Here is a 14,834-nt window from a genome sequence, read left to right as displayed (position 1 = left end):
CTCTGGTTATCATCCAAAGCTCTATAGGTTTAAGATTTGTTCCTGTTAATTGGAGTGTAGCAAATATGGCCACATTTTTCCTGTTTGTGAGAGAGAAAATGGGGACCTACCAATCTGTTAGCCTAATGCCGTTGATAGGGAAGATGTTGGAATCCATAGTGAAAGAACACTTTGAAAAGAACAATAAGATTTATGAGAGCCAACATGGATTTATGAAGGCAAGAGTGTTTTTGATTAATCTGCTGGAGTTCTTTGAGGATATGATTTGCAAAATAATTCATGGGAACTAGTGATGTGTATTTGAGTTTTGGAACATGTTCAATAAGGTCCTGCATGAGGGATTTTGGTCAACAAGGTGAGAACATCAGGAATTGGGGGAAATGTCTTGACATGGGGTGAGAATTGGTTAGTAAACAAAGCAAAGAGTCAGAATAAACATAGTTTTCAGGTGACTAGTTCTTGGTGATCAATGTTCATGTCACAGCTGTTCATCTACATCAACAATTTGGCTGAGGGGACTAGATGTGATATTTCTAAATTTGCAGATGCTACAAAACTGGGTGGATTCAGAATATGGAGGAGTATAGTAAGATGCTTCAAGGGGATGTGCATGTGCTGGGTGGGTGGTAACATTTCAGGTGGAGAAAGTTTGTGTGCATAAAACGAAAACCAAACAGTGAAGTGGTTAGAGATTCAGTAACGTTGATGTTCAAAGGGACCTGGGTGTCCTTGTATGCAAGTTGCTAATGGCAATATGCATGCTGAGTGAGTGGTTAGGAAAGGAAATGGTTTGCAATTTACAACAGAATTTGATTATAGGAACAAAAATGTCTTCTATATGCAAGGATGCAATTCTATAGGACTCTGGTGAGACCGCGTCTAGAATATTGTGGACAGTTTTGGTTTCCATTCCCAAGAAAAGGATGTATTTGCCAAGGAGTCTGATCCAATAGTGGCCTCAACTTTCTTGCACTCTCTCAAAATGACCTGACCCCCCTGTGGCTTAAATGTCTTTCAGTCTCCACCTTTACCAGATCAAGTGGAGACTTGTGTTCATTCCACACAGATAGAAAGATTTCTTGACATTAAGGGGGATTGAGACATATGGGGATAGTGCAGGAAATTGGTGTTGAGGTAGAAGACTAACTGTGATAATGAATAGTGTTCAGGCTTAAAGGGCCAGATGGCCTACCACTGCTTCTCTTTCTCATGTTCTCATTTTATGTGGAGATTGACAGACATTTAAACTACAAGAAAGGCAGAGGGTTTGGGGGAGAAAGCAAGTGGTGTTGAGCCAAGGTTGAATCAACTGAGATCTTACTTGAATTGTGGAGCAAGCTTGAGGGGTCTGTTAGCTAACTGTTATGTTTTGTATGTTCTCTTCATGTCATTTCAAACTTTTGGCCTTCAATGTTTTGTCTCGTATTCAGTTTCTTCTTGTATGATGTTCTTTCCTTTGCATTGTAAACACACCTTTTATGCTGAGCTAACAATGAGCAAGGATCAAGTTCGCTTGTTGCTAGTGGTTCTATAGTCTATACTTAAGCACATCTTGTATTTCTGTGTATGTGCAGTCAAATGTGGAAGTTTGAGCTCATGATTGGTCCACCTTACCTATCTCTCCACTGCTGGATTCATCATAGAGTCCATTGGTGGAGTGCTGATATACTGACGAGAGGGCTGGCTGGCATTGAACTGCAAATCCATTCATTTGATTGGAACTGCTGACTCCATGGAAAAAAGTGGTTGCCTTGTTTTACCTTAGAATGAGAGCAAATGATTTAAAGTATTGAAATGATGCAGATGTAATCTATATACTACTTTATTTTGCAATTATTTATGAAATTCTTTTAAATGTCTCTGGTACCTGAGACCATTAAAAATGGTTTTAAAAGCTCTTGACAAGATGTTCTGCAGAAGACCGTCAGGACCTAAGGCATTTTGCGGCATAGAGCACACTCTACCCTGCGGGACATCTATTGGATACGGAGGATCATCAACCAGTGGCCCTCTGTTTCTGGAGCTGCTACATTAAGAGCGTGGCAATAAAGTGTGAATAGCTTGAAAAACAATCTTTTAAAAAGTTGACATTTACTCACTCTGGGGATGATGAGAAAGACATTATTCACCTAGCTTCTACTCCACTGCTTAGATGAATTTTATTAGTGTCTTCCTAATGTGTACAAAATGTATTTTCTTTAAAAAGATAGATTAAATTGTTCGTTGCTGTGATGCATTGTTGCAAATGTTCTTTCTAAATCAGTGCTTGAAATCAATTGACAGCTTCCATTCATTATGATCATGGCTGAACTTGTACACAACTTCCATGTTCCTGCATGATTTGCATATCCCTTGATTACTTCAGTGCTCAAAATATCTATTGATCTGATTTTTGAATATACCAGATGATCTGGCATTCATCTGGGGTAGACGATTTCAAAGATTAACAATCCAATTTTATCTTGAATAGTCATCACTTATTCTGAGGCATGGTAGCTTAATTCTCAGTTCTCCAGCTGGAGAAAACTTCCTCTTGGCATCTACCCTTTCTGTCTTCTGTATGTTTCAGTGAGGCCACATCTTTTAAACTCTAATGAATGTACTGTTCTATTTCTCATATTCCCTTGCAACATGGGAGATCATTCAGCCCACTGAATCTGTGCTGACTCTCAGAGCAATCCCATCAATGCATTCTGCCCACTGATTTCCATTTAAACTATTCTCTCATACATGCTCATTAACATCCTGCTGATTCTGCTACCACCCACCTAATCCAGGAATAATTTACAGTAGCCAATTAACCTACTGATCAGCAGGACTTTGGGAGGAAATTGGAGCACTTGGGAGAATCCCACGAACAATGTACAAACACCAGAGATCAGCATCAAACACTGGTTACCACTTGCTGCGCTATTGCACCTAAGTTCTACTCAGTTTTTCCTTGCAGGTTAACTCCTTCAACTCGGGAATTATCCAGCGAACAGGTCTTTACAGCAAGCATCCTTTTTCTTTACATTTTCTAAGTTGGTCATGTACTATTCCATCTGAGTCTCCCCCACACTGCACTGAAGATATTCAGTGGTACTGGATGATCCTTTTTAGTTTTCGCTGCTTTCCAGTTCAATTTATCTGTCATTGACAAGGTCTCGAATCTGCCATGAGGCCTACAATTTAATTAAACCATTTGGGGCAGTTGTATTTTTTTTTACTGAAGATGGTACTGCATCTGTTTCTCATTATGCTAACTTTTACACTTTGTGCAGGCTGACAAAGAATTTGTGTGGTCTTTGTGGAAACGTCTGCAGGTGGCTAACCCTGATCTCTCGCAGGCTATCAGCTTGGTCCTGGAAAGGTGAGTGAAGTATAGTTTTGGCACAGATTTGTAAAACAAGCCACTGGTGCAAGGTCAATCAAAATACTTGATTTTGTCTTTTAAATATAATTAGTCATACAACCTTTTTGCATCTTAACTTTTTGTTTGAAAAGCAGATATGCAGTAGATTTGTTCTGCAACTATTTATTATGCATCACCTTCAGAAAAAGATAGTCTTCAAGGCAAATACCCTGACAACGTGTGTTTTGATGTACATGTGACTAATAAAGATAAACATCTTACGTGAACTTGTATGCAAAGTATGAGCTACAGCCAATGTAAGTAGCCTTGTGTCCTAGAACTAATCTAGGTTAAGACTTGTTCTTGGGATATTGGCATGTGCAATTTTTAGCTGTCGTCACTCCATGTCAGTGTAACAGTCACAACGTTCACTGATTTGACCAATTTACAAATGGGTTTAATCAATAATCATCCATTGTGACAGATTCTTTCAATCTGTCAATTTGCTTTAGTGCGAGCACTCATGTATTGTGGCTTCAAACCCCTCCAATACAATGTAGAAGGGCTGCTGCATTGCCTGATGTTTTTTTAATTAGAAAATGCTAAATTGAGATCACATCAGTTCGGATACAGATAAGTTCCTTAGCACATAACCATGGGCACTTACAAATTTACAACTATGGATAGCTTCCAATGTACCAAGCCTTTCACAATTTAAATGCAGATACAGTGTGTTGTAAAACTGTTAAAACTTTCATTGAACTAGGATCATTAACATTTTGCTGTTAGGCTGCTGGTTTGTTACTGGGACTGGGAGTTAGCTTCACACTTGATGTTGTCCAGACTTTGTGGTTCCAGATCTCTCAGATTGGTATAGGTGCCACTTGCAATGCAGACCAAGCTGACCACCTATAACAAATTGATCAGATATCTATAACTCTATGTGATGCAGTTTGCTGATCATGTCAGCATAGGGAGGCTATGGCCAGTGGTTAATCTTCTGTGATGTGTTGGAAGGCCATTTTTTGGGTGGCTTGGTGTCCTGTTGGGCAGAAGTACATTGTTGCAATCTTTTGCATCAAGATTTAAGTGGCTGTGCCTGATTGGTTGTTGTCAAAGTCACCATCATACTCAACTTCATTGACTCAGAGTTCTTGCAGGACTGTCTTGCAGGACTGTCTTGCAGTTGATGGTGCTAACAGGTGACTACTTTGCCAGTGCCAGCTATGATGTCACTTTTACATAGTACAGTACAGCACTGGACAGGCCATTTGGCCCATGGAGTTGTGCTGATCTTGATGCCAATTTATACTAAATGTCATCCTCCTCCTGAGTATCATCCACATCCCTCCATTTCCTTCATTTTTCATGTGACTTTCTTAGGTTGTTAAGAAGGCGTATGGTGTGTTGGCCTTCATTAGTCGGGGTATTGCGTTCAAGAGCCGTGAGGTGATGTTGCAGCTCTGTAGAACTCTGGTCAGACAACACTTGGAGTATTGTGTTCAGTTCTGAACGCCTCATTATAGGAAGGATGTGGAAGCTTTGGAGAGGGTGCAGAGGAGATTTATCAGGGTGTTGCCTGGATTGGAGAGCATGTCTTATGAGGATAGGTTGAGCGAGCTAGGGCTCTTCCCTTTGGAGAGGAGGAGGATGAGAGATGACTTGATAGAGGTGTACAAGATGATAGGAGGCATAGATCGAGTGGACAGTCAGAGACTTTTTCCCAGGGCGACAATGGCTAACACGAGGGGACATAATTTTAAGGTGATTGGAGGAAGATATAAGGGGGATGTCAGGGATAAGTTTTTTGCACAGAGAGTGGTGGGTGCTTGGAACGCACTGCCAGCAGAGGTTGTGGGGGCAGATACATTAGGGATATTTAAGAGACTCTTAGATAGGCACATGAATGACAGAAAAGTGGAGGGCTATGTGGGAGGGAAGGGTTAGATAGATAATGGAGCAGGATAAAATGTCAGCACAACATTGTGGGCCAAAGGGCCTGTACAGTAGTGTTCTGTTTTATCTAAAACCCTCTTCAACTCCACAAACTGCCTGCTTCCACTACTATCCCCAGTAACCCATTCCAGGCACCTATCACTCTGTTTTTAAACAAAAACTTGCCTGTCACATTCCCTTTATGCTCTTTCCCATCCCAACCTTAAAAGCATGTCCTCTGGTGTTTGACGTTTCTACTCTGGAGGAAAGACTCTGACTGTCTACCTTATCTATGCTTCTCATAATTTAAAAAAACCTCTATCATGTCTCCCATCATCTTCCTGCACTCTGGGGAGAACAACTCCAGTTTGTCCAACCTTTCTCTGAAGCTCATCCTCTAATCCAGGCAGCATCCAGGTAAACCTCTTCTGCACCTTCTCCACAGTCTCCTATAGTTCCTATAATGGAGTGACCAGAACTGCACACAATACTCCAAGTGCGGTCTTACTTAAGTTTTATATAACTGCGGCATGACTTCCTTACTCTTATACTTAACATGCCTACCAATGAAGGCAAGCATTCCATACGCCTTCTTTACCACGGTACCCACTTGCGTATCCACTTTCAGTGAACTATAGACATGGACCCCAAGATCCTTCTGCGTCTCAATGCTATTAAGGGGCCTGCCATTAACTGTATATGTTGTCCTTTCATTTGACCTCCCAAAGTGCAACACCTCACACTTGCCTGGATTAAACTCCATCTGCCACTTCTCTGCCCATATCTGTAACTGATCTATATCCAATTGTATTCTTTGATAGTCCTTTACACTGTCCACAGCTCCACCAATCTGCAAACTTGCTAATCCACCCATCTACATTTTCATCCAATTCATTGATATATATGGCAAACAACAGAGGTCCCAGTACCGATCCTTGAGGAAAATCACTGGTCACGGATCTCTAGCCAGAATAACAGCATTTCACGCTGACTTTGTCTTCTATGGGCAAACCAGTTCTGAATCCAAACTTGCAATTCACTCTGGATCCCATCCATCTTGCAAAATGTCCCAGCATATTAGCACGCCTCACTCTGTTTCCAATTTTCTCCTCCTCAGTAAATACTGACACAAAGTACTCATTTAGTACCTCAGCCACTTGCTGTGACTCCAAGCACAAATTCTCTCCTTTATCCTTGAGTGGACCCACCCTCTCCTTAGTTATCCTCTTTTTCTTAATACAAGTATAAAATGCTTTTAGATTGTCCTTGACCCTGCTTGCTACAGTCATAGAGCAATACAGCACAGATACAGGCCCTTCAGCCCAACGAGTCCGTGCCAACCACGGTGTCGACTCATCCAGTCCCAATTTCCTGCGTTTGCCCCATATCCCTCTAAGCCCTGCTCCTCCATGTACCTATCCAAGGGCTTCTTAAATGATACTGTTGTACCTGCCTCAACCACTTTCTCTGGCAGCTTGTTCAATATACTCACCACCCTTTGTGTGGGAAAAGTTGCTCCTCGGGTCCCTTTTAAATCTTTCCCCTCACCTTAAATCTATGCCCCCTAGTTTTGGTCTCCCCTACCCTGGGGAAAAGACTGTTACCATCCACCTTATCGATGCCTCTCATAATTTTAAACATTTCTGTAAGGTCATCCCTCATTCTCCTACATTCCAAGGAATAAGGACCCAGCCTGGCCAATCTCTGCTTGTAACTCAGGCTCTCTAGTCCTGGCAACATCTTCGTATATCTTTTCTGCACTCTTTCCAGTTTAACCATGTCCTTCCTATAACAGGGTGACCAAAACCGTACACAAGTGCAGCCTCACCAATGACTTGTACAACTGCAACATAATGTCCCAGCTCCTATACTTAATGCCCTGACTGATGAAGGCCAATGTGCTAAATGCCTTTTTCACCACCCTGTCTACCTGTGATGCCACTTTCAGTGAATCTATGCAATTTACTCCTAGGTCCCTCTGTTCCATTACACTCCCTAGTGCCCTACGATTCATAGTCTTAAGTCCTACTCTGGTTTGACTTTCCAAAATGCATCATCTCACACTTATCTGTATTGAAATCCATTTGTTGCTACTTGGCCCACTTCCCTAACTGATCAAGATCTATGGTGACCTTCTTCACTATCAACAGCACCTCCTAATTTCATGTCATCTGCAAACTTACTGATCAAGCCTTGCGCATCCAAATCATTTTATATAAATAATGTATAACAAGGGTCCCAACAATGACCCCTCTGGCACACCACTAGTCACTAGCCTCCATTCCGAGAAACAACCTTCAATCACCACCCTCTGCTTCCTGCCTCCGAGCCAGTTTTGTATCCACCTAACTAGCTCTCCCTGGATTCGATCGGACCCAACCTTCCAGACCAGCCTGCCATGCAGGACCTTTTTGAAGGCCTCGCTAAAGTCCAAATAGACAACATCCACTACCCTACCCTCATCTACCTTTTTGGTTACCTCTTCAGAGAAAAATTCTAAAAGGTTTGTCAAGCACCATTTTCCATGCACAAAGCCATGCTGACTTCTCCTAATCAGACTCTGTCTATCCAAATGGACTTGGCTGACAGCAGCAGCTCCTAATCAACGCCCCTTAGCTACTGTCTTATCCTGTCATAATTTGCCCTCTCCCAATTTAGTACCTTCCTACAAAATCCGATTTTATCCTTGTAACTATCTTAAAACATAATCAGTTGTGGTCACTGTTCCCAAAATGTTTACCCACTATCAGGTCTGTCACCTGGCCTGGCTCATTTCCCAGAACTAGATCCAGTATGTTCTCTCCTCTAGTTGGACTCTCCACATACTGTTTCAAGAACCCCTCTTGGATGCATTGAAGAAATCCCACCCCATCTAAATTTCTTGTATTTAGGAAGTTCCAGTCAATACTGGAGAAGTTAAAGTTCCCCCACTTGTGACAACCCTGTTGTTTCTGCATCTTTCTGTAATCTGTCTACGTATCTGTTCCTCCACCTCTCGGTGACTATTGAGGTACCTATAGTATAATCCTGTCAATGTAATTGCACCTTTCTTATTTCAGAGCTCCACCCAAATTGCCTCCATGGATGAGCCCTCCATTCCATTGTGTCCTATCTGAGTACTGCCGTGACATTGTTCCTTATCAATACTGTAACCCCTTCACCTCTTTTACCCGTGCACCCCCCCCTCCCCCCACCGTCACATCTAAAACTATGAAACCCAGGAATGTTGAGCTGCCAGTCCTGTCCCTCACGCAACCAGGTCTCTGTAATGGCAACAACATCATAATTCCATGTACTGATCCGGGCTCTAACTTCATCCTCCTTATCCATAATACTGCTAGTACTGAAATAAACACATTTCATCCCATCATTCCACCATGTTTATTAGCCTGCTCCTTGCTGTCCTTCCTTTCAGTCTTACTCTTCATACCATCTTTCTTGCCCTCAACTCTACCACCTGTTGCCCTGCTGCTATGGTTCCCATCCCCCTGCCACCCTAGTTTAAACCATCCTGAGTAGCACTAGCAAACCTCCTGGTTTGCTAGTATTGGTTCCCCTCCATATTGGTTTCTCTCCAGTTCAGATGCAAGCCATCTTGTTTCTACAGGTCCCACCTGTCCTGGAAGAGAGCCCAATGATCCATAAATCTGAAGCCCTCTCTCCTGCACCAGCTCCTTAGCCACATATTGAACTGCACTATGTATCTCTCTCTCACCTCACTAACATATGGCACGGGTAGATTTTGCCTGTTGAAAAAGTCCAAAAGAGGGGTAGGTGGGGGAAGGGTTAGAGGGGGACTCTGACAATCTACCCTTTCTATGCCTCTCATAATTTTGTATACTTCTATCAGGTTGCCCCTCAGCCTCTGGCATTCCAGAGAAAATGATCCAAGTTTGTACAACCTCCTCTTGTAGCTAGTATTCTTTAATCCAGGCAATATTCTGGTGTATCTCTTCTGCATCTTCTCCAAAGCCTCCATATTTTTCCCATAGTGTGGCAACCAAAGCTGCACACAATAGTCCAAATGTGGTCTAACCAAAGATTTATACAGCTGCAACATGACTTCTGACTTTTATACTCAATGTTCCAACTGATGAAAGCAAACATCCACTCCCCTACTGTACAGATGAATTGAGATGAACACCTGATTGAGCAAGTAATCAGCATGGGGAAAATGTACTCTGCCAGTTTAGATCTGGTATGCACAGACCAGGTTCTTGAAGATGGTCACCAGATGTATGATAAATTTTGTACCTCACTGAGGTATGGACCTACCAAAAGGGCCAGGTGCAGAAAGTGCTACTTCAGAATGAGGAAGAGAAGGCAAAATGTCATGTGAGTACTGCAGCACCTTAGGTGGCCAAATCCACCAAAATCCCCCAACCCCAAGAGTTTTAAAACATGGAAAAATGATTCAGAACGATATTAGCTTCTTCTGGAGCCTCTTGTAGCAGGTATCTGAAATCCATCTGCAGTAACCTCTGAGGAGCATGAAGGTCAGACGCAGATCCTTGCTGATATCCTGATCATTTTTTGTCAGAAGGTGTAATTCTGCCCTGGATTATGGCTGAGCAGGTTGTGGTTTTCCTACTGAGGAACATCAAACCTTGGTAATCAGATACAATTGAAGGTTTTGGCTGGTACTTCCAGCTTGTTATCCATTTGGCAGCAAAGCTGAATCATTAATTATTACTTAACTGATTTCTGTTATGGTAGTTAGAATCAAATTAATTGTCATGTTTTCATATTTTATGTTGCTGAGAGGAACTGGAACATAATGGAGCTTAACTCGTACTTGGGATTTTCTTGCATGATTTTATTTGCTTTTGTGATGGGCAGTTTTCATATTTCATAAAATTCAAAAAACTTGTCTGCATCAGAATTACACTGGTGTGTACATCTGCAATTGAGACTTGAAATAACTTATATATAGAATTCCTGTAATTTGAGTTTCAGCTGTATATAAACTTCATTTACTTTTGTATTTCTCCATAAGACAATGAGTCAGCCTGGAGTACAATTGCATAGATGCTTGTAATCTTGCTTGCCTGATCAATTGAGCATTCTTGCCATGCTGACTTGGTCTCAGCAGATTGTTTTACCATGAGGGGTGCATTTTCCATTATGTAGCAAACAGAAAAGGAAGCTTTAGGATTCTAATATAGCTCATGGATGTAGCTTTAGGATTCTAATATAGCTCATGGATGTAGACTATCGGGGATGGCATTGGATTGAAGAAACTTAATTCAAAAAGGAATAGAAGGTACGTCTACTTATTGGGTAACACAACCATCACCATAAACTAAATGCACCCAACATACTAGAAGGTTTTCGCTTCCTCGCCTCTACTTGCTGAATCATTTTGATTCCCAGCTCATCGAAAGCTGTCAGTCATCCTTTAATTTTTAATTTTGGGCAGGACCTGATTAGCTGTAACTCCCACACAATTCAATCACTTTAGTACATCAGTCAGATCTCTATGTCCTGGAATTTGTGATGTGAGCAACAAGTTTATCAGCAGACACCATTAAAATGAGAGGAACATTGACAGCAGCTGCTGAAGTACGCAACATAGACAAAAAAGCAAGATGGTTGTAATTGCCATTAATATCACTGCGGCACTGGACTGCTATAGTATCAAGGAGCCCAGTTTAAAAAAAAAAGTTGGAAGGATTTGAGAAAATTTTCCACTGGCCTTAGTTGTATTAGCAACTAAGGAAGATGGTTTTATGGAAAATTAAAAGTCTGCAGATGCTTGCTATCTGAAATAGAAATAACAGGAAACACTCAGCACCTTAGCATCTGTGCGGAGAACAAAAATATCAAAATCCATCTTAACAAGAGAGTGAACCTCTTCTTTGTAATGTTCAACAGCATAACCACAGGAAGAAGGAGCAGAAGTTGGCACAGTGTCCCTTGAGCATGTTTCACCATCCACAGATACTTCCATCATTGGTCTTGATTGTACTTTCTTGCCTGATTTCCCCAAACCCTTGTTTCACTTTGCCGAAAATATGAGATAAAAACAAAAAAAATACTGGAAATCCTCAGGTCAACAGTATCAGTGGAGAAAGAAAGAAAATAAACATTTCAGTGTCCTGACATTTCATCAAAATTGGAGAAATGACCTGATTCCCATGTAATCCAAGGAATTATCCTGTCCACAGCTCTCTGGAGCTAGAGAACTGCAAAGATTCACAAATTCCTTCCTATTTCTGTCTTAAATGAGTATCTTTTTAAACTGAGATTTTATCCTGGGTTCGATGCTATCACTAGGGAAGACATTTACACAAATTCTTCCAAACTGTAAGGAGCTTGGCCCAGTCTACTCTATTCTTGCTGCTGTCAATTCCTTCATTCCAGGAATCAATCCAGTGAATCTTTTCTGCATTCTTTCCAAGGCAAATAGATCCTTAAATAGGAGAGAAGTGCAAGGAGAACTTTGGATGTGATCTTGCTCACGTTCTGGGGTTTTGTAGCAAGAGTTCCTAACTTTAGTATTCTGTGTCTCTTGAAATGAAGGTTAATGTATTACTTGCTGTACCTGCTCATTAATTTTGTGGTTTTTGTTTGAGAACATTTGGATACTTTGGAACTCAAGTATTCATTAGCAAAAAAAAAACTGCTGGAGGAACTCAGCGGGTCAAACTGCATGTAGAGGCAGAGGGATGGTTGATGTTTCGATTGGAGACCCTGCTTCAGGGCTGAGTGTAGAGGGATGATAGTGTGAAGAGGTGAGAGGGAGGGGTGAGGTATGGACTGCCAGGTGATAGGTGAAATCAGATAAGGAGGGGGATGATGGGCAGATAGACCGAGGTGAGGGAAAAGGGGGGTGGAGTTGGGAGACAGTAGCTGGTGGGTGATTGGTAGAGACAGAAGGAGAGGGAGAAAAAGGGGGCAGATGAGGTCAGGTGGGGATGGAGGGTGGAGGTAGAGATGGGGGCTAAAAGGTGATATGGAGACACAAGACTCTGTTAACCTGTCTATATCCCCTTGCAGACTGTGTTCACCTCTCAACTTGCTTTCCTACTCATTTCAATTAAACGGATATGAAAGGATATCAAAAGATGAATAAAAAAAAGTACGTTGGTAGATATAGAGAATTGAAAGCAGTGTACTGACAGGAATATAGAAATTTAAGTGAGTAATTAAAGAAATTAGAAGGGAAAAGAGGGCAGAAAATATCAGTAATGAATAAGATTAAGGAAAACTGCAAAGCATTTTGAAAATGTATTGAAGGCAGGTAATCAGGGCAAGAGTGGCTCAGTAGTTTCTAAAGAGGAAATCTGTATAGATCTAGAGGATGTGGATGAGATCTGGGAGGGGAATGGTGAAATTCTGGAGCAAGTTACCATTAAAAAGGAGATAATGAGCTTCATAGATTCAAAAAGGCCTTTGGTAAGGTCCCACATGAGAGACTGCTCCAATAGACTAGAGCCCAAGGGATCCAGGGCAAATTGTATCCAAAGCTGGCTTGGTAATTGAGGCAGGGGGTAGTAGTCAAGGGTTGTTTATATGATTGGAAGCCCAAGACACAATTGGATGCATGATGGCTGTGGCAGGGTTTGCATGCCATTACTTCCTAGAAGGCAACCTAACAATATAACTGGCAGTGATGCTTCATTCGCAGATGAGCTCAATGCCTCTGCACACTGAAAAGGAGAATAACACTATACCTGTGTGAATCCCCACGGCATCCAGCAGCCCTGTGATCTCTGTCTTGGAGGCCAATGTCAGAATAGTCTTCAAGAGGGTGAACCCTCACAAGGTGTCAGGCCCCGATGATGTACCTGGCCGGGTACTGAAAAGCTGTGCTGACCAACTGGCTGGAGTGTTCAAAGACATTTTCAACCTCTCACTGCTGTGGTCTGAGGTTCCCACCTGCTTCAAAAGGGCAACAATCATACCGGTGTCCAAGAAGAGCAGGGTGAGCTGCCTCAACGACTATCACCTGGTAGCACTCACATCTACGATAATGAAATGCTTCAAGAGGTTGAAATTGGTTTATTGCTGTCACTTGTACCAAGTTGCAGTGAAAAACCTGTCCTGCATACAGTTCATAGGGATCAATTCATTACATAGTGCATTAAATACAGAGTAAAGTGTCACAGCTACAGAGAGTGCAGTGCAGGGGAATTGAGGGTTATGGGGAAAAGGCAGGTTGGTGGATCTGAGTTCACGGCCAGATCAGCCAAAATCTTATTGAATGGTGGAGCAGACTCGAAAGGCTAGATAGCCTACTCCTGCTCCTATTTCTTAAGTTCTTATGCAGGTAAACAATAAGGTGCAAGGTCATAACGAGATAGATTGTGAGGTCAAGAGTCCATCTTATCATACCAGGAAACCGTTCAATAGTCTTATAACAGCAGGATAGAAGCTGTCCTTGAGCCTGGTGGTACATGCTTTCTGGCTGTTGTATCTTTTGCCCGGTGGAAGGGGGTAGAAGAGAGAATGTCTGGAGTGGGTGGGGTCTTTGACTATGCTGGCTGCTTTACTGAGGCAGCGAGAAGTGTAGACAGAGTCCATGGAGGGGAGACTGGTTTCTGTGATGTGCTGAGCTGTGTCCACAACTCTCTGCAGTTTCTTGTGGTCACGGGCAGAACAGTTGCCATTCCAAGTTGTGATGCATTCAAATAGGATGCTTTCTGTGCTGCATTGATAAAAGTAGGAGAGTGTTAAGGGGGATATGCCAAATTTCTTTAGCCTCCTGAGGCAGTAGAGGCATTGGAGTGTTTTCTTGGCCGTGGCATCTATGTGGTTGGACCAGGACAGGCTATTGGTGATGTTCACTCCAAGGAACTTGAAGCTCTCAATCCTCTTGACCTCGGCACCGTTGATGCAGACAGGTGCATGTGCACTGCCCCTCTTCCTAAATTCAATGACCAGCTTTTTTGTTTTGTTGATATTGAGGGGAAAGGCTGTTGTCATGACACCATGTCACTAAGCTCTCTGTATCCTCCTGTACTCCAGCTCATTGTTATGTGAGATGTGGCCCACTACGGTGGTATCATCTGCAAACTTTATAGATGGAGTTAGAGTAGAATCTGGCCACGAAGTCATGAGTGTATAGGGAGTAGAGTAGGGGGCTGAGGATACAGCCTTGTGGGGCACCAGTGTTGAGAATAATCATGCAGGAGGTGTTACTGCGATCTGTTGGTCAGGAAGTCAAGGATCCAGTTGCAAAGGGAGGTGTTGAGTCCCAGGTCTTGGAGTTTGGTGATGAGTTCGCTTGGAATTATAGTATTGAAGGCAGAGCTTATAGTCAATAAACAGCAGTCTAACGTAGGTATCTTTTACTGTCCAGATGCTCCAGAGAAGAGTGCAGGGCCAGGGAGATGGCATCTGCTGTCGACCTGTTTCGGTGGTAGGTGAATTGTAGTGGGTTGATTGTAGTTTTTTCTGGGAGGCTGGAGTTAATGCCTGCCATGACTAGTCTTTCGAAGCACTTCATGATGATGGACGTCAGAGCCACCAGGTGGTAGTCATTAAGGCACGTTACCTTGTTCTTCTTAGGTTGGTTATGGCTAGAATTAATTTCTGCCTGAGTAAGGACCTGGACCTGCTG

General features: G+C 42.4%; 1 protein-coding gene across 6 annotated transcripts in view; it reads left to right on the top strand.

Annotated features, from left to right (window-relative positions):
• The window catches only part of cntln (centlein, centrosomal protein), a 432,461-nt gene that overhangs the window by 13,943 nt on the left and 403,684 nt on the right, over window positions 1-14,834 (top strand). For all 6 annotated transcript variants that reach the window (XM_052019932.1, XM_052019931.1, XM_052019933.1 and 3 more), the window contains exon 3: window positions 3,264-3,352. In XM_052019932.1, the coding sequence (XP_051875892.1) occupies window positions 3,264-3,352 (89 nt within the window). The remainder of the gene's footprint in view (window positions 1-3,263; window positions 3,353-14,834) is intronic.

The sequence above is a fragment of the Pristis pectinata genome, chromosome 7 (assembly GCF_009764475.1).
Source record: "Pristis pectinata isolate sPriPec2 chromosome 7, sPriPec2.1.pri, whole genome shotgun sequence".
NCBI classification, from domain to species: Eukaryota; Metazoa; Chordata; class Chondrichthyes; order Rhinopristiformes; family Pristidae; genus Pristis; species Pristis pectinata.
Note: the sequence above shows the minus strand (reverse complement) of the source record. Positions and strands in the feature narration are given on the sequence as shown.